Source organism: Pan troglodytes, chromosome 7 (genome assembly GCF_028858775.2).
Source record: "Pan troglodytes isolate AG18354 chromosome 7, NHGRI_mPanTro3-v2.0_pri, whole genome shotgun sequence".
In the NCBI taxonomy this organism is placed as follows: domain Eukaryota; kingdom Metazoa; phylum Chordata; class Mammalia; order Primates; family Hominidae; genus Pan; species Pan troglodytes.
Window position 1 is genome coordinate 31797858 of NC_072405.2, and position 19643 is coordinate 31817500.

A 19643-nucleotide genomic window follows, 5' to 3' on the forward strand; every position below is an offset into this window, starting at 1 on the left:
TGTTAAAGAGTTAAGCATGGTCAGAATTCAATATTCATCACCGACAGTCAAGTTTTCACTTTTCACTCAATTCACAAGTTGTGTATTCCTCAGATCAGGGTTACTCATCATGCAGTTGAATGTAATAAATTAAGGTCTTTGCCATAAAATTGTTCGCTTAATTTAAAAAAATTAATCACCACTACAAATGGCGAAGAGATAAATGTGTACTTCAATGCTCAATTCATGACATATGAAACACCTGTAATTACTATAAAAGTCCAAGAGTAGTCAAATATATATTTCATGCTATTATTTTTAGTTGTCCTATATCTAAATTAAGAAGTACCACTAAACTATCCATTATATAAAGCTTTCTGACATTAAAACCAATGAGTAAAAATTAAGGTTTCGGAAAAAATATGTTTCAAATGTTGTTTATAAAATATTTCTAGTTTAAGACTACTATAAAAATGATTATACCAAAATGTGCTAAATACCAATTAAAAATACAAAATCATGGGACTACCAATCTTATAATTAAAACTATTCAGTTAACTCTTGGAAGAGACACAGGAAAAGGTTTTTATTGCTTTTCCTATTTACACACATGACTTTGTGGTAAATGTACTGAATAGCTCCAACTTGGTCTTTTTTCAAGTTCAGGCCTTCACAGGTTTATTAAGATAAATTAATCAAGCAAGTATACAATCTCTTAGCTCTATGAACTAGGATTTTTTTCCCTCAAAATTGTTTCATCAAAATAAACAAATAAAACACAGTAATAAATAGGATAGCTTACATAACTCGATTCAGATTTTTTTATTTATCCAAATAGTTTTTATGTTCTTACAAATTTCAAATAAATAATTGCTATATACTTACACTTATACAGTCAATTTAAACCAATAGAGTGCTGTTTTGTTTTATATATTTTCTATACCACAATTCTACATACACTCATTTTTTAAAGCTTCATTGCTAAATTCAAAAGCCACTAACTCTGACTCTTCTAGATAATTTATTTCTCTTGAATAATTCCCTTCACGATGGTTCTTATCCACTAACTAGCTGCACTGGCTGCTTCATCCACAGAGTCTCCAGAACATCACATATTTCAATCTCCTCAGCAACAACAAGAGAACACACTACCTTAGGCCTCCAGGACACCAGGAGTGCTCCAGATACTGGGTTTCCCAAGGACTCTGAATCATGAATAGCACCACCCAGGGCTCCAAACTATTCTATAGCTTGATGGTGAAATTTCTAATCCATCAGTTGAGATGCGGGTGAGAGAGAGCACGCACACACCTCCTTCAGGGCACGGTGGGACAGAGGGCCAAAGGCAGGACCCTGGTGTGCTTTCATCTATTATCCCTGCTCAGCTAGTGGGGGAATAAAAAGCTAACAGTGCAACACACTTTTGCTAATTGAGTTCTTCCCACTTTGCCTGGGTCTGTTTTTTATGAGGAGAGACATAGGTTTGCAAATGACTGCCAAGTAGTGAAAGGTGCTTTACCTGTTCTTTTGAATGGTGTTGGCAAATATTCTGTCTTCGTATCTCTGTCGAGCAGCATTGCCACCAAATCCAAGAAACGTGGCCACATAGACTCGATACACATGCTCAGTTTGGTGAACATCACATCCTAAGTTAAATTCAGCTAACAAGTTTTTAGCTACTTCTTCCTGCAGACATAAGCATAACAAACTTTAATAGCTTAAGCTACTTTAACCTCCTACTAAAAAGAAAGGTCTAAAAATAGTCTCATCTAAAAGGGACAAAAATGTCTGCTTCTGCACTTCCCAAGGACCCTTCTAAGCATCATTCATAATTCAATATGACAATTCTCATTTAGGAAATTTCAGATGGGCTGCAAATTTGTGATACTGTTATGACTTTTTGAAAGAGAAAGTCAGTAAAATAGTTCACACCCTCTGACATAATTTATTTATGGAATCCTATGCTGTGGAAATAAACCTAAACATGGAAATGTTTCTATATGCAAAGATGTCCTTTGTCATTCTGTGACAGAAAAAACTAGATGTCATCTAAATATATAATAGCAAAGGAAGGTTAATTACAGTAATCAATAGCTTACAGAGGAACATGCTCATGCAGTGTTAAATAAAGGACAAAAATCATATAAACTAAGATTATAACAACCATATTTTTTAAAACTATGAGTAGAAAAAAAAAGAAATTCATTAAAAGGCTAACAATGGCTTTTTTAGGTGATGAATCCATGGGAAATTTTTAATCTTGATTTTTCAGTATTTATTCCAAACATTATTTCTATGTATTTTTTACTTTATATTGAGAGGGAAAAACATGATTTTTTACAAAGAGTGTAACAGTCTCTAGAGGCATGTCTGGAATGGGAGGTAGGAAAAACAAATTGTAATACTTGAATTTACAAAGCATTTTTCCAAGGAACTTAATAAAGATGTCAGTAACATTTATTGAGAACATACTAGCTGCCTGGCAGTGCATTAGATATACTGGATGCATTATCTCATTTAAACCTTCTAATAACCCCATGTTGTTGGTACTTTCGTTCACGTTTACAGATAAAGAACCCAGCTTAAAGAAGGTACATGACTTGCACAAGGTCACACAACTAGTGAGGAGGAGGATGATGAAGAAACCCAGGCCTGTCTAGCTCCACGGTCTCACTTTGAACCATCCCCCGCCGGCCACGCTATGCTGCCACCCACCTTTGAGGGGAAAATCCAGAAAGCTAGGCTTTGGTGTTAATCTACAGCTGAACACAAACGGAGTAATAAAGACATGTAGCAATTCAGAAATATATCTGGAAACCGTGCCGGGGTTCTCTAGACAAGGTTGCCCAGGCAGCAACTGAGAGGGCAGAGAACAGGGTGGAGAACAGTTCGAGTAAACCACCAGTTGAAAGATGTGGAAGCAGTGGACACAAACCTCAATCTTCCCCAAGGAAGCTCAAAGTCTGAACCATTAAAAAAAAGAATTTCCCCCAATTCTAACTTAAAAAATCAGATGTTATTATTTTACATTTCATAAAACCTGTTGAGAAAAGACGTGATTGAAGAGAAAATATAAACAGAAACTCAAGCATGCGACTGCGTATATACCAAAGAAAAACTCTACGTTCAGAAAACAAACCAGCTGATTTCAATGAACACACACAAGCGGCTCAGCTGAGGTCTGCCTTGTTCGTCCTGTCTCCTTTCTCCTGGGTTGAGAGGCGGCACCTCAGCCAGCACAGTAAAGATGTGTTCAGACTCAGAAAACAAAACAAGAACGATGGACACATGTTAAATGAAAACCAAACGAAACAGAAGGAAATTTGTACAGATAATGACCTGCTGTGAGGACGCAAAGCTTACAGTTTTGGGGACTTCGTACGCTATCTGAGTCGACACGCCGCCCATGTCGAGAATGCCCGCTGTCCTTTTACGGACAATGGCTTCGCTGCTTTCACTTCCAGGAATGTTAACTTCCACAACGGCCTCATCATCTGGAAAGAACAGAAAGTGTTCATTGGAACAGAACTAATCCAGAGAACTGGGCTCTTCTGAAGAGTCATCTTCTTTTCATGGTCTATTTCAAGCATATTCAGGCAAACCCAGTCTACTCCTCCCAACTAAAATCAAGTTGAATTACGTTCAACTGCAGCTGCTCTCATTCTACTCCTACACGCTTAGGAGTGTCACAAAGCTTAGCTCTTTTTTCAGCCTTTGGATTAAACAGAAAAGTACCAATTTCCAACTAGATACATTTGTTGGAAACATGACACTTACCATCTTCAATATGCTCAAATCGTCCAAGGACAAAATTAATGCCAATCCAAGCATACACACCTACAGACATTTTACAGGGTGAAGAGAAGAAAAAGTTTTAAAACATTTTGTGTAACTCCTATCTGCGCAGTCTGTGCAAACGTCTCACTTATTTCACTCCCTGATAACCTGTAAAATCATCTGAAATAACACCTTGCTACTGATGTTTTTATTACTCCAAATAGCTTTCCAAGAACTCTCAACTTTAATGTTTATAGTTTTATACCATCTACACAGGTTGGAAATACAATACGCTAGGTGCCAGTTTTCTTTTGAAATTTATGTTTCAAAATACTGTAATTTTCACTTTTATGATGTTAAACCTGTCAAATCCAAGGTTTTAAAAATTCAAGGTATCAGCTGGGCGCGGTGGCTCATGCCTGTAATCCCAGCACTTTGTGAGGCCGAGGCAGGCAGATCACGAGGTCAAGAGATCGAGACCACCCTGGCCAACATGGTGAAACCCCGTCTCTACTAAAAATACAAAAATTAGTTGGGCATGGTGGCGGGCGCCTGTAGTCCCAGCTATTAGGGAAGCTGAGGCAGGAGAATCACTTCAATCCGGGAGGTGGAGGTTGCAGTGAGCCAAGATCGTGCCACTGCACTCCAGCCTGGTGACAGAGCGAGACTCCATCTCAAAAAAAAAAAAAAAAAAAAAAAAAAAAATTCAAGGTATCTTCTACTCTTTCCTTTATCCCTCCATTCACTCAGCTGCCAAGTCTGATTCTATTTTCACATTCCCTACACCTGGTTTTCATTGTCACCTTGGGTAGTCCATCTAATCCATCCCTGCCCCTATTCCTCTGCTGCAACCTGCTCTACTCTCTGCTACTGGACTCATCTACAGAAAGAAGTCCAAATTCCTGGACTGACAATTCAAGAGCCAGCCAACTGTTAACATTCCCGCCACTCCTTCCAGAAGGGCCACCACCCAGTCAAACTAAAACATTTGTGTTTCTCTGTCCATAGTGCCCTCTTTCCAACCTGTCCTGAGTCAAGTCCTTTCTTCTGCCTGGCGTGTGGTTCCTGCCCCTCCCTCAGAGCCCCACCCTTCCCATGCTCTGGCATGTTCTATTTAGAACCATCCCTTCCCTTGAGGTACAGTTCAGATGTCACTTTCTCCATTATGGCCCTAGCTGGAAAAAAAAAAAAAAATGACTCCCTCTTAAGAACTCCTGTGATATTTTTTCCTCATCTTTTTTCTGGTACCTAAAACCCTCATAGAACAGCTAACTGTGTAGCTCAATTGTCTGTAAGGAGCTGAATGGCAATGTGTAAATTTCACCCCATTTCTGTATTCTCTACAGTCTCTTTCACATAGGAAGTATTAATGCTGAAATGACAGATGGCTTTTGAAATACTTTTTGGTATACATTTCTAGCAAGCTATACCCCAAATAATTTCATTGACTTGACATTTCATTCTCAAGGAGAATCATTTCTTTGAAAATAGAACAAAGATTTGATATTTCTCAGTGTATCAAAGTCGAGAAGAAGCTCCAACAGCTCAATAATGATCAACGTCCCAGGAAGCCACACAACTTAGGCAAGGCACCCAAGCCTTTTCTATCAAAGTGAGTTTATATCAAGCTATGTCACTACATGTGGTGAAGACAAACAGTTATTTTTCAGTGGCTTAATGCTAGGGCAACAAAGACTAGTCATATAATAAACTGATTTAGTAATTTAAAAATTGTAATATTTCAAGGCTATTATTTCCCAAATGTTAAGACAATAGGAGTATAACAAAAGGTACACTGGTGAAAATGGGGAGGATTTAAAGGAACAGCTTCCCAAATTTTAAACTGAAGACCAATATACCAACCTTCTTGTTTCCCAGAAATTACTTCTGCATGAGAGTCAGAAAACAGAAAGTCAAAGTGCACGGGGATATCGGTCAGAAGGTCTTCCAGAATAGCTTTCTGCTGGCTGCAAGGCAATGAAAACATTTACAAATCAAAAGATTACAGCTTGGTATCTTCTGTTTAGAAAAGGAAAAAAATAAACAAACAAACAAAAAACAAAACCAGGGATCTGGTATATCTTGCATGAAACAGTTAATTTTTTTAAAAAGGAAATTCGTTGGAAAGATTATATTAGGAATGAATTTTCAAAATGAACAAGTTGTGTGAATTATGTGATTTCTAGGTGTAAAACTACAACTGCAAGCATTCCTTAACTACGTAAAACAGATTAGGTTTTTAAAAATGACAACTTTACCATTGCCTATAGTCCTAAGTCAATTAAAGGCTATTTGGTGGATTCTGGCTAAAGGAATAGTTCTGGTACTGTTACAGACTTGAAGAAAGAATTTTGAATATTTTCCTTTTAATGATGATGATGATGATGGAGAGGAGGAGGAGGAAGGGGGAGGAGAACACCCCCTCTCCCCTCCAGGAGCCCACCCTCACCCTTGCCCTTCTGTGGAGGATCACCTTTCGGGGAGGATTCTCATTCCAGCCGTGCAGAGAATGTAGAGAGGTGTCTCTTTGTGTTTTGCCCGTGGCACATGCTCTGCAGCAAAGTTCAAAAGTGGAGAAATGTAATCACTGACTTTCTCTGGAGAGGTAGCAAATTCTGAAATGCCTAGAGAAACAGGATACTTTAGTTAAGAAGCAGACATTTTAGCTATAACATGTGATGTTTCTTCAGAGTGGCCAATTTTAGGGAAATCATGCTACATATTACACTTTCTTAGTTTTTCCTATCCCTCTAGCAACTTCTTCTGCAGACCTTACTTAAATGTTGGTGGCACTATTCAGTGCTATGTCCTTTTCTTCTTCATCAAAGCACACAGACCTGACTGAGCATCTGCTGTGTGTCACTGCCATGCGCATGGGCTCTTGCCTGCCCTCGAGAAACGTGCTCCCCCTCTCCTCAGGTGAGCTCAGTCCCTCCTGAGGCTGCTATCACCATCAGCATGCCATGAACTCCGAACTGTGCCACCAGCCATGCAGCACTCATTAGCCTCCAGGTGGGCGTGGGGTAACTGTCCACCAGACACTGCCCTTGCTTGTCCTCACAGCCACCCCCAATGCATCATGGCAAAATCTGAACTCAACTGTCACTACAAACCTGCTCTCACTGCTGGTTACCTCCCTCCGAGGCCATCAGCGCTGGGCACCCAGCAGCCCAAGCCAGGGTCTTAGATGAAGTCCCTCTCCCTCATCCCAACACACAACCTGGGTTTCATAGATCGCCTCTCCTCGGTTCCTCTCACATGACTTTACTCCTCATCCCTTTGGACACGCCCTCTGCCAGCCTGCCACAGCACATCCCACCCTCTGATCCTGACCATCTCCCCACCATTCCCTACCCAAAGGATGCCTCTTCAGGCTTCCAATTCTTTTGTGGCTCAATGTCCTCCAGGTAAGGCTCAACTCTAGAACAGCACACCCTGCTCTGCATAACTCACCCACCCATATCTCTTCCCATGTTCCTTCCATTGCCTTCAGCTACACTGAACTAACGTTTCCATAATGCACCTTACTGTGGCCTTAGGGCCTTGCTCCTCCACCACCAAGAAGAGTCTTCTCCATCCACCTCCCTATCCCTTTTCACCTGGTTAATTCCTGCACACCCACTTGGCTCCAGCCTCCATGGAAGTCACCCTAACAGAACCCTGAAGACAACTCTTGTTAAATTCCATGCTTACTTCCTTTTGCTAGATGTACATTCATTACACCATATCAAAATTACCTATTTACTTGCCTGTCTCATTACAACTGAAAGCTTCTCAAGGGCACAAAATGTGTCTGTTCAAACTTATATTCCCAGCACCTAACACAGTGCCTAGCAAATGGCAGGTGCCCAGCATGTATCTGCTGAATGAGTACACAAATGAATATTTCTAGGTGTCATTTAGCCTACACATATTAAAAATGAGGGGCGCTTTAGAAGTCTAAAAATACCTTATTTCACACATTAGAAAATTACAAACCCAAAAAGATTAAGTGATTCATCAAAGGAATTAGCAAAATATTGACTAAACTGTAAGTTTTTTGACGACACATACAATTCAATTTCAATGCACTCGAAGCCCTAAACTAGCCAGACCCTATTAAGGAAATTTCTAGAGCCTTGCTGCAATGTTATACATGGAGGTCCATGCTTCAGGACAGAGTAGTGCAATAAAAAGGTATTTTGATTTCCATTTCATACACTTTGTATAGTGCAAGACAGACCAATGTTAAGCCTGATTTTAATGAGATTCTAATATATACTCTAGGATGATAATGTAGTTGACCCTTTGTTCTAAAAGGACAACTCCAAGGCATGGAAGTTTTCATCTTATTCCATGAGATCTGTTTAGTCACTGATGGGACCTGGTACGTGAAGCCAGATGAAATGCAAAATGCTTTATTTTTTCAGTCTTCTCATAAGTTTTTTATTTGATCAATATTACTTTAACTGAAAATGTTTCTAGGTTAGGGATACATAAAAATTTAAGGGGTAGAAATACATAAAACTAAAACTTAAAAGACACTCACTAAAAAATTAATCTTTGTTCATGGAAATGTACTCTGATAAAATAATGCTGGTATACAGACACACAGTAGGTTCCCTCTCTTTAACCTGAAAAGTGAGGTACAGACTTCAGATTTTCTGAGTAATATGCTGGTTCCTAGCTGCCCATACATCAAAGGATAATCAACTTGTTGAGGGCTGCCTGAAGGAGGAGGTGGGGTCTGAATTATTCCGTAAAAAATGAGGACTCAAGGGGTCACCATTCTACATGGTTGGAGACTCTTCTATGAGGATATGTATTTTTCTCATGTTAAACTGAATATTCTTTTAAATTTTATTTCTGAAATGGGGATAATAAGCTATAATAATTATTATTTATCAATATTCTCTAATAATTTAACAGATAAATTTCTTGGATTGTTTGCATTTGATAGTAATGTATTACTATTCTAATACACTAGTAAGATGAAATAAAAGTGCTGCATCTCTATTAAGATCTGTGGTCAACTGTTTGAAATCAGTGTCAACTATCAAGACATAAAAAGCTTGTTTCAAGGCACTCCCGGTATCTCCCATTCTAAATGCTCCTGACAGAAGCTGCTGTCCATGGAAATGGTGATGATACAGAAAAAAGATCATCACTGATGTAAATTACCTAATAAGGAAGCCAAACCTAAACTTTTACATGTCACACTGGCTTAGAAATTACAGTATCTTTAAAAACTATACATAATTATGATTAGCTCTAAGTTCTGTGGTCACACTCACCAAATAATCTAGATGACTAGAACTATATGTGGCCAGCAATTTTTAAAAGTGACAAATATATGCCAATATATTACAGATTTTCATGAGTTATCTGAAATTACCTTGTCATTAAGGATAGAGACCAATGGTTACTAAATAGGAAAAAACTCTCCATAATTAATGCCAACCAGCAACATCTGCGTAGATACCATGAGTAAGGCACTATTTAAAATGCTATAGGAGACAAAAAGACATGTCTGTTTGGATGTTTTATCAAGGTGTTAGTCACCCTTTGCAAAATGGACAGAAAAGGGAAAAGAAAGTGAAACAAGGAGACCCATCAGGTCCTGGTGTGAGGTTTGACTCAGGGCCATGGTGTAGAAAGGGAACGATATGAAAGACGCCACAGAGAATGAAGGGACACACCCTGGTTACCAGGCAGATGTTCTCATTTACATACCCGGTTTTATCTTCATGACCACTGGCTTTCGGTTTTTATCCCTCATTTGCCTGATATCCAACAGATCACGTGGATTGCCATTATGCCTTGGCCAGCAGTAGACAAATACTCGAGACCCACTGCTACCACAGTCCACCACGATCCCATAGTTCACATTGGGGTTATTGGTGTCTGTAGCTTCAATGTCGGTAACTCGTGCCAGGTACCTTGTATAGAAACACATGTATGCTTTGATTTAGACAGAGAATATCATCTGAAGTCTAACAGAGAAAATGCAGCAAATACCAAGTCAGTAATTTCTAAGCTATGTAGCAGCACCACTATAACATCAATACAACTGTTGAGTAATTGAAGAGTCAAAACAAAACAAAACAAGTGATGATGATAAAGATCATCTAAATCAGACACACACTCCATTACAGAAGTTCAAACAAATTCCAAAATGCAAAATTCTATTTCTAAACTACCAACTCAAAAATCAGCTTAAAACATATTACAAGAGACGCTTATGTATAAATAATTATTCCAGGACCTCTTATGATATGGATTTGGTAGTTAGCAGTTAACTAGCTTCAAATGGTTTAACTGTTCATGCCATGATGAACATGGTACAGAATCTAGTTCCTACAGTTCCTTAAATTCCAACCTAAAGCCAAACGTCGTGAAGCCATGAAATGATGGTGTTACGGTCTGAATGTCTGGGGCCCCCCAAAATTCGTATGTTGGAGACCTAATCACCAATGCGATGCTATTAGGAGGTGGGGCCTCAGGGGGGTGATTAGTTCATGAGGGCACAAACTTCAGGGAGCCCCCTCACCCCCTTTCCATCATGTGAGGAAACAGCAAGAAGACCTCCTCATCTCAGAACCAGGAATCAGGCCCTCACCACACACAAAACCTATGGCACCTTGATCGTGGATTTCCCAACCTCTAGAACAGTTAGAAACAAATTGCTGTTGTTTATAAGCCACCCAGTCTATGGAATTCTGTTCCAGCAGCCTAAAACAGGTAAGACAGAAGGTAAGGCTTCTGGTCTAGAAAGCAAATGTTTTTATCTCTTACCTTTGAAATTTCTTGTCTCTGGTTAGTCGCCCATACTTATTTCGGATTATGACAACAGAAAAATATAAAAGTGAAACAGCAGCAGCCAGGACACTAATGACCATAATTTGGCGTAAATTGGTATTCAGAATTCGAGGACACCCTACTGGAGATATGCTAAAATGCCAAGAAGCAGGAAAAAGACAGGAGATGCCAATCCTGAAATTAGAAGGAAAAAGATTTTAAAGCAATCTGCTCCAATGAGGCTTCCTTCACCTAAAGTGATCCTAAAATAAGATATTTGGCTTGAGCTACCTGGATTTCCCTAACTGTAGGTATCTGTATACTGGCATCTTGCATATGCTACACAACAGCTACACAACCCCTTATTATAAAATCATCTGAATGAGAATCAGGCCCTGAAGGTTACGACACTTCTGGGTTTTCCCCTTCTCTTGACAGTATTATGTAGATTTTTAATTTTACCCTGCTTTGCTCCAACATAGATACAGAATTAGAGACTGCTTACAAGAATAACTTCAATAACATAAATATATAAATCGATCATGAAATCGAGTGTAAGGATGATGAGACCAAACGGGAATGCAGTATGGAGAAAGGCATGTCGTAAGCTGGGCCTGCTGCAAATACGACTGAGCTCATTGCCCATTACACCAGAAATATACAAATAGCTCAGGAGGAACAAATTTTCTCAACACTGAAGTCCAAGGCAAATTTCTCCCAGATGACTTGAGTAATGGGAGAAAACAGCATTTTAACAACATCCCCATAACAAAGTCAATAAATGAGTTTTCTATGTCCTGTACTTTTAGAAATATTCCCACAAGACATTTCTGCAAATAATCAAGAACTTTTCCCCTCAGTTTATGTCAAGAATGAGAGGCTCATTCTAGAAATATGATTAGGATTTAAAAAAATTTCACTGCCTTTGGGATAAATTTTATTATTTTACAGTTAATTTCTTTATTCTTCACCTTGAAGAGTGCTTCATGCATTAAAATACCTCACTGGGCCCTGGAAGAAAAAAGGTATTAAACAGAAGCACAGCACAACTTCACATTTTTCACTTGCGATTTAGATTTTTTTTCTCTCAAGACCTGTTTTTGCATCACCAAGATTTCATGTTTCATGGTGATTAGGCCCATCACTTACCTCCCCATACTGAAAGGTCAGCAACAAGGCAATGCTCTGGGATTCAGCCCTTCTCACAATTATAGAAATAATGCTGGGGTCCTCACGGAGTTAGAGCCCTCCTGTTCCAGGAAGTGAGACAAATCACAAAGATAGCATCATCAAAGAAAACGTCTACGTTCTTTAAGTGTGTGCTTAAATCCAACCACATATAATCTATACATGATCCTTGCACTGAAGCTGTTGGAAGGGTTTATTCTGAGCAACACACTTCTAAGTTAATTTCATACTGTCCAATATAGACCTAAATCAAAAGAGATGATAATCGTCTGGTACTAGTTAGTGCTGTCTAACCTAAAGTGTCTGTGACCCCAAAATATCAGGATATCAAATAGGCCTTAAATACCTTATGGTACAAGGGAGATTTGGGGTGGAGGTAGAAGAAAGGCAGAATAAGCTGAATGTGAACCTGAAATATCCATTCACTTGATAAATGTCTATTAGACTTCCCTTTTATGTACAAAGTACTGTGCAAGGCACTTTGTCCCTAGTCAGTTCTCCGACTCCACCATTATCACTCCTCCTCCAGCCTCCAGGCCTCAAATTGCAGAGCAGACAGATGCCTTTAGCCAGGGCCTCCTTCCAATCTGCTGAAGCCAAAGGACAAGCGGTCTCTATCTTTCCTCGGTCTCACAAAGCTGCTTGACCTCTCAAGACAGCTGTCTCGTCTGGTCTGCTTCTGAGCTCTGGAATAACTGCTGCTCAGGATCCTTTAAGCGTTGTTCTCTGCCAACCCCGACTACTCTTATGTTTCCAGGCTCTCTGTCTAGCCTCATTCTCTTCTAACTACAATCATTACTGAGGCTTCAATGATCAGGTAACTCAAATTTTTCTTTCTCCACCCCAGGCTTCTCTTCTACACATTTTCAACAGCCTACGAGCTATCTCTATCTGAATGTTGCACAGAACCACGAGAAAATTCTAAAACTGCACCCCTAACAACTGCAATCTTCTCCCCTTTTTCTCCTATTCTGCTCTGCCCCCGCAGTCCCAATCTTGATCCCACCAAGCTACACAAATCGGAAACCAGATTCACGTGTGATCCCTCTTCCTTCATCTTCCAAATGTAATTTCTTTTTTTCTTTTCTTTTCTTTTTTTTTTGAGACAGAGTCTTGCTCTTGTCGCCCAGGCTGGTGGAGTGCAATGGCACAATCTCAGCTCACTGCAACCTCCTCCAAGGTTAAAGCGATTCTCCTGCCTCAGCCTCCCGAGTAGCTGGGACTACAGGCACCCGTCACCACTCCCAGTTAATTTTTGTACTTTTAGTAGAGACGGGGTTTCGCCACGTTGGCCAGGCTGGTCTCGAGCCCCTGACCCGGTGATCTGCTGGCCTCAGCCTCCCAAAGTGCTGGGATTACAGGCGTAAGCCACTGTGCCTGGCCCCAAATGTAATTTCTTACAGATTCCTTTAATTTCTTTAACCTCAGCTTATCTAAAATCCCTTTCCTTATCATCTTTGCCTGAGATCAGGCTCTTATCTCTTGCCTGCTCTAAAGAGCAGCCTAACTAGTCTTCTACCGGCAGTCTCAACCAGTGACCTCGCCTTTAACACCCTCGGGCAATGATACTTTCTTGGAAATTGATAGCTCCACACTCCCACCCCTTGCTCAGGACCCCGATCAGATTACTTCTGTACTCAAAAATACTCCAAAGACTCCAATCTACAAAGCCCTACAGGATCTAACACCTGTTAAGGCTCTGACCTCATCGTCTGCTCTCTCCTTTACACTGCATTCCAGCCACACCGATGTTCCGAGTGGTCTTCAGAAATGCCAGGCACTCTCTGGTCTCAGGGTCTCTCAACTTGTTGCCCCCTCTGCTAGGAAGGAATCTGTATGGCTCACTTTTTCATTCCCTTCAGGTCTTTACTCAAATAATGTCACCTTCTCAAGGAGGACTTCCCTGGTCACCTGATCAATAACTGCAATGCCTACCCCCTCCCCACCAATTCCCTTCCCTGATTGATCTTTTCTCCTTAGCATTTATTTATTTATTTGTTTATTTATTAAATGCTTTTATAGTGCTCATTATGTGCCAGGCCTTGTTCCAAACATTGTACAAATACTAACTTCATTCCCCTAACAACTTACAAGACAGATACTATTATCACAACACTTTATGGATGAGGCAGAGAGGCTAAGTAACTTGTCTAAGGTCACACAGCTCCTGGGAGGGAGAGGTGGGATGCAAGTGTGAGAATCCACCCATCCTTGTCCTCTAACATAATGCATGTCTTGTGTTTCTCTTTTTTGTCTCTTCCTCCAGAATGGGAGCTCCCCCAGGCCCAGGTTTTGGTCTGCTCAGTTGAGTGCTACAGTTGTAGCTTTGCAGACCCTAGGAAAGGGCCTGGCAAGAAGTCAAGTTTTAGAGTTCTGGGACCCAAAAGGGTTAAGAACTCTACACTAGAGTGACCTTTCCAAAACAAACAGGGAATCATAACTCCCCATCCCCCAACTTTTCTCTCTCACTCAGAAAACAGTCAACTCCTTAGGGTGTAAAAGAGGTCCCTCATGATTTAGTCCGGTGCTGTCCAATGAGGCAGCCACTTGCCATGTGTGGTTATTTAAAGTAATTAAATTTAAATAAAATTAAAAATTGAGTTCCTCAGTTGTACTAGCCACCTTTGAAGTGCTCAATAGCCACATATAGCTTCTGCATTAGCCAGTCCACACATAAAACACTGACATCATCGCAGAAAGCTCTTTGCACAGTACTGATCTGGGGCCTATCTTTCTGTCTCATCCCCTGACAGACCCCTCCTACGTACCCTAGGCTCCAGCCACATGAAACACAAGCTACAGATCACTGAAATGCCTCGCATTCCTTGGCATTTGCAGAATGAACCTCTTCCTTGGGTTGTCAGTTGCATTCCTAAGAATCAATGCTGACACAAATCAAGCATGAGTCCTCGGTGAGTTTCCCTAATCCTCATATCCCCAGAGTATTTGCTTATCACAGCAGTGGGCTAAAGTATTATACGTGTGGTTGGCTTCCTCATTACATGACAAGCCCCACTAGGGCAGGGACAGCCTCTTATTCTTCTGTTTCCCCCGTGACCAGTGCCTGCCACACAAATCATGAGTAACTATTGCAGGTTTCACAAATGGCTGGAAATGGGAGACACAAAGATGAATTAGATATAGGCCCAGACCTTAAAGAATCTATAATGCAGTGGAGGAAATAAAACATACACACAAAGATATTAGAGAGTAAAAAGTATTAATAATGCCTATCTGACAAAGGGGAAAAAAATCACTTTAATTAGTTCAAGTTTTAATATGGTGTCCATATTGTACCATGTACCCCAAATTTAGGACAAACAATGTCTGTGATTTAAAAGTTTACACAAAAAGTAAAAAGAAAAAAAATCAATGATCTAGACGTTTAAATGGATTTTAATGTTTTTATAAAATAGCTACACAAGTTTAAAACTTCTGTGTGCTTAAAACAAAAAAAAAAATCCCTCCCTGCTATGAATACACACAACTTGGGAAAAGTACTTGTAAAGTGCATGACAAAGAGTAAATAACCTTTACATAGCCAAAGTTATTATAAAGAAATAAGAGAAAGACTGAACAGAAAAATGAGCAAAGACAATTTGAGATTATTGAAATAAATCTCATTGAAATGGCTGACAAAATAAACTATCAGTATTCAGATAAACAGAAATAAAAACAGCTATCATATTGACAGACATGAAGGCCTGGTGATACTTGGCTAACAGGGGAAGGGGAAAAGGTCGATGAGTACTGCTGTGAGACTCTGGACAGGCACATCACTAACCTTCTGGGGGTACTGGGGTGACACACACGAACACTTATGCATGCCTACCCTCTGCTCTACCCATCACACTTCCAGAAATTCTTCTTTAGGAAGTCATCGGGAAAATTCACTAAAAAATCTATAGGATGGTCATCATAGTATTGTGTATAACAGCAAAACACTGTTACTAATGTCCACTGTGGGGTACATTTATGCAATGGAATGCAATGTGACTATTAAAGGTGATGACACAGATCTATTTATTGACATGAAAACAAGTTCATGATATATTAAGTGAAAAAATGTCCCCATGCACGGGGGGATAAAATGTTAGGAAAGAAACCAAAATATTAACAGTGCTTAGTTATTTCTGGGCAATGAGATCAGGTATCATCTTTATTTTCTTCCCTAGGCTTGCCTATATTTTTCAAAGGACATATATTAATTTTATCATCAGAGGAAATAACAATTTTTAACAAGCTACCTTTGACGGATGAAACCTTGTTTCCAGGATCAAATACTTTTCCGAATATATTGAGAAAGCCTATCTTAAAAGCCTATCAGGACATAGGAATTCCAATCTGAACATTAAAAAAAAACATCAGTGATAGTTGTGTGATAGCTGAACTGAGAACCAAAGAAAAGACAGTTTTATTTAACAGCTTAAAGTCATGGTTAAAGGCAAACTGGTCCTTGAGGAAGAAAGTCAGGACTACGAAGGTGACATGAGGAGTAACAAACCCAACTCCAAATTTCATGGAGTTTGCAGATTGCTACAGAGAAAATACTAATGCCCAGAAAATAGTCAAGATACTAATTAAAGGCAATGTTAAATTACTCGGATTCTTGTTATAAGAGCTCAGAGAAGAGCACAGAGAAGGCTAGCTTTTGCAGGAAAAGATTCCTAGAGGTGGGAGGTCAATTCTAGATGGGGTGAGAAAGAACACACTTCGAAGAGGAAGGTGACCGAGAGAATGATCACAGCGCACTTAGGAAACTTTGTGTCATCTGAGGTTTGTCTCAGGAATTTTTTTTTTTTTGAGATATGTGATGATTTTGATCAAAAGGACAAATAGATATCTTAAGTTACAAAGCTTGTGTTTAAAAGCAGAGAAAATAGGACAGCTTATAACTGCTGAAGCACTGTAATTTTAACTCAGGACAAAAGTACAATGGATTATTGCCTAAGAGTCAAATGGTAATTTGATCTTCAAATGTAAACTCCAATTGTCCTTCTAGCTAAGAATCTTCGCACCAGGGCACTGGGAGGCAAATTCAGTACTACCACATAAAACTGACATGTTTTTAAAAAGCCTAAATTGTGTTAGACCTATCACCAGAGAGATGCATTAATTCTCATGATTTCAGCTAGTGGGGCCCTACTTGGCTGAACATTATTGGAATAAAGCCTACAGTCAGGTGTCAATGTCTTTGTCAGTCTCTCACTGACAGTTCTACAGATAACGACGAAAACAATGCAAATCAACCACAAAGGGAAATGGTTCCTCTGGTGGAAAAACGCAAGATGCAAGGAAACAGATGTTAGTGAACTCAAATCACAGGCAAACAAAATCACAGAGAAGTCAGCCTCTGGGAGAGCTCAGCTTCTGAATAAGCAAAGGTACCACAGGGAAGGGTACTTTAGAAAAGAATGATTTGAATATCAAAGGATTCAAGAGAACCTGGAAAAATTAAAGATGCTCTCAACCATTCCGGCAGCGTTTTGCAAGAAACAACTGTCTTTCTGAGAGTGAGAGGCTGATGTGGAGGCTGCCGGGTGGCACCGTTACTCAGTAGTGACAAAAGATACATGAAGACAACTTGATTCATTCTTTAAGAAGATATGTATGTAGTTGCATTTATGATCTGTATGTTCAATATTTATCTTACACATTTTAATTTTATTTTACAATATAAAATCTTAACCTCTTCCTCCCTCTATTAATTTGCAAAATTCTGGTTCCCATTTTAAGTACTCTTTTTCTGGTCACTTTTCCTGAATTAACTCTGACTTTCCTCAAGTTCCAGTTCCACGTTCCAAGCTCATTGAAGCCCTGTTACTGCAAGCTCAACTAGTCCAAGTCTAGGGTTGAAATCTTCTAATGCAAACTCTAATACCACCCTCCAAATTCTCCAGGTCTAAGACAGGTACCACCAATCCCCATTGACCTGGATTATCTGGTTCGCAGCTTTGATTCCCACATCCGGAGTTGACAATCTTCTATCATTCGCCAAGCCCGTCGATTCTTCCTCAGACATCCCTCATATCTAAGATGACCACAGCAGGCACCACTACCTCAAGACAGATCTCTTGGCGACTCACCCACCTTCTGCCTTCACTGTGCACGCCACACTTTACAAGCAACTCTTTGTAAAACACGGCCTTCAAAATATGATCAGCTAAGAACCTTCTGGAAGGCCATGGATCAACACCAAGTTTCCTGTGTGGCACCTGAAACCTTTTATCCATCAACTGGTCCACCTTATCTCACTAACCTATCCTCTCATCAGTCCCAGATACCATCTCTCAGCTCCAGTGCAGCAGGTCTCTCTCTTCTCTCCCACACAAGCTGTCTCCATGCCTGCCTCAGGCATTTACTAACAGCACTTCCTCCGAGCCACCACGAGCCACCACCGTGTCCTCCTCTCAAGACTACACTTCTTTCAAGGCACAAGTCAACATGTTTCTTTGTCAAGATTTAACCTGTTACACATCCTGATGTTTTCTTACAATTGGAATCGTCTCCTTATTCACGAGTAGTCTATTTTAAATAAACATGCTGAGTAAATACGTAGAGAATATAAATCCTTAGATAAATGATCATTTTTGTGTCCTTCCTAGACTATATCCTCAAGGGCCTCAGTCACACATTTCCTATTAGAGGTAGAAGAATATAAGCCATAGATTCAACATGCAACAACTACCAAGACCTCTGTTAAGGTAAACAGAGAAATAAACGATTAAACTATACGAAATAGTGTTCCATTTTATAATTCTATTATGTCAAACAGAATTAACAAACCTGATACAAAAACATCAAATATATGGTAACACAAATAATATAACTCTTTTAGGCCTCTCTAAAGCTGGATAATTTGGTATTTTCATCACAAAAAGGAGACAACAAAGACTGCAATGTGAAATTAGCCTGGGCTTTGAGTCTCTAATTTAGAATTCTTCCATTACCTCTAGTTTACCTTCTAGCCTGAAAGTTCCTGAATCATAAAGGATCTCTTTAGTTTCCTTCGTGATAAGTGTTCTCTGCAAACGCTCTGCACTAGGGTTCATCTAACTGGGGTCTGAAGCACCCTAAGAGTTCTGGGACACAATCTAGACGATAAGAGAATTGTTCCTTTAAAAGGGGTCCGCGCATTACTCAAGTTCAGAAACAATGCTGTGCATCATCACTTTACTGCCCAATAAGCTCCATTTTTCCAAGAAGAAATCTAACATGAAATCTGGCAAAAGCAAAGCAAAGCGAAAACGACAAGACGAGCGAATGTCATCATTTAAAGCGGCAGGCAGGGCCGGCTGGGTCCCGGGTGCAGCATCCCTGCTGCCCGGTCAAGCTCCGCCCCTTCGAGGGGGGTATCCCGAGCGGTCACCCGAGGCGCGCGACCGCCAGGTGTCCCCTGCCAGGGGCTGGGGGAGCGCGCCGGCCGCCAGGGCTCACAAGGGTTGGTCCCGGGGCGCTCGGATGTGGCCGCGCGGCCGGGGAGGCGGGAACCGGTCAGCGGGGCTGAGCGGGCAGCGGCGGTGGCGCGGGGCTGAGCAGGTGGCTGTTGGGGCCTGGGGCAGAGAGGCTCGTCCGCGGCCCCCACACTCCAACCCACTCGCCGATGCCGGCCCCTTCGGCCGCCCGCCCTCCCCTCACCCACGCTCGGAAGGCAACCTCACCTGCTTGGCCGGCCGGGGACCCCGGGAGCGCGGGACCACCAGTGGGCAGCATCACAGCCAGCCGGCTTCCTGGAGGCCGCGCTCCTTTCCTGGAGCCGCACCCCCGCCCGGCCCCAGCCGGCAACACGTCACCGCCTGCGCCCGGAGCGCGCCCGCTGTCGGCGGGAGCGCGCACGCCGAGGGGCGCGTTGAGCGCTGGGGGGCGGAGCCTGATGCGGGATGATTGGCGTCCGAGCGCTGGGGTGTTCCGTGGACCCGCGC

At 41.0% G+C, this 19643-nt stretch overlaps 2 protein-coding genes across 5 annotated transcripts in view; one reads left to right on the forward strand and one right to left on the reverse strand.

Moving 5' to 3' along the window:
- ENTPD4 (ectonucleoside triphosphate diphosphohydrolase 4) overlaps positions 1 to 19536 on the reverse strand; it is a 28629-nt gene extending 9093 nt beyond the window's left edge. Inside the window, exons 1-9 of one of the 4 annotated variants that reach the window (XM_003311677.7) lie at positions 19383 to 19536; positions 11683 to 11783; positions 10531 to 10728; positions 9469 to 9674; positions 6230 to 6380; positions 5620 to 5723; positions 3757 to 3816; positions 3319 to 3473; positions 1499 to 1665 (exon numbers count right to left, since the gene is read on the reverse strand). In XM_003311677.7, the coding sequence (XP_003311725.1) occupies positions 1499 to 1665; positions 3319 to 3473; positions 3757 to 3816; positions 5620 to 5723; positions 6230 to 6380; positions 9469 to 9674; positions 10531 to 10728; positions 11683 to 11690 (1049 nt within the window). In that variant the 5' untranslated portion in view covers positions 11691 to 11783; positions 19383 to 19536. The remainder of the gene's footprint in view (positions 1 to 1498; positions 1666 to 3318; positions 3474 to 3756; positions 3817 to 5619; positions 5724 to 6229; positions 6381 to 9468; positions 9675 to 10530; positions 10729 to 11682; positions 11784 to 19382) is intronic. The other 3 variants (XM_519659.9, XM_054656586.2, XM_024345098.3) reach the window with 3 other exon arrangements.
- Positions 19145 to 19643, forward strand: part of LOC134810842 (uncharacterized) — a 25158-nt gene continuing 24659 nt past the window's right edge. The window contains exon 1 of the mRNA XM_063816962.1: positions 19145 to 19643. This exon is cut by the window's right edge and continues 1536 nt beyond it. Within this exon, the coding sequence (XP_063673032.1) occupies positions 19183 to 19605 (423 nt within the window). The 5' untranslated portion in view covers positions 19145 to 19182 and the 3' untranslated portion in view covers positions 19606 to 19643.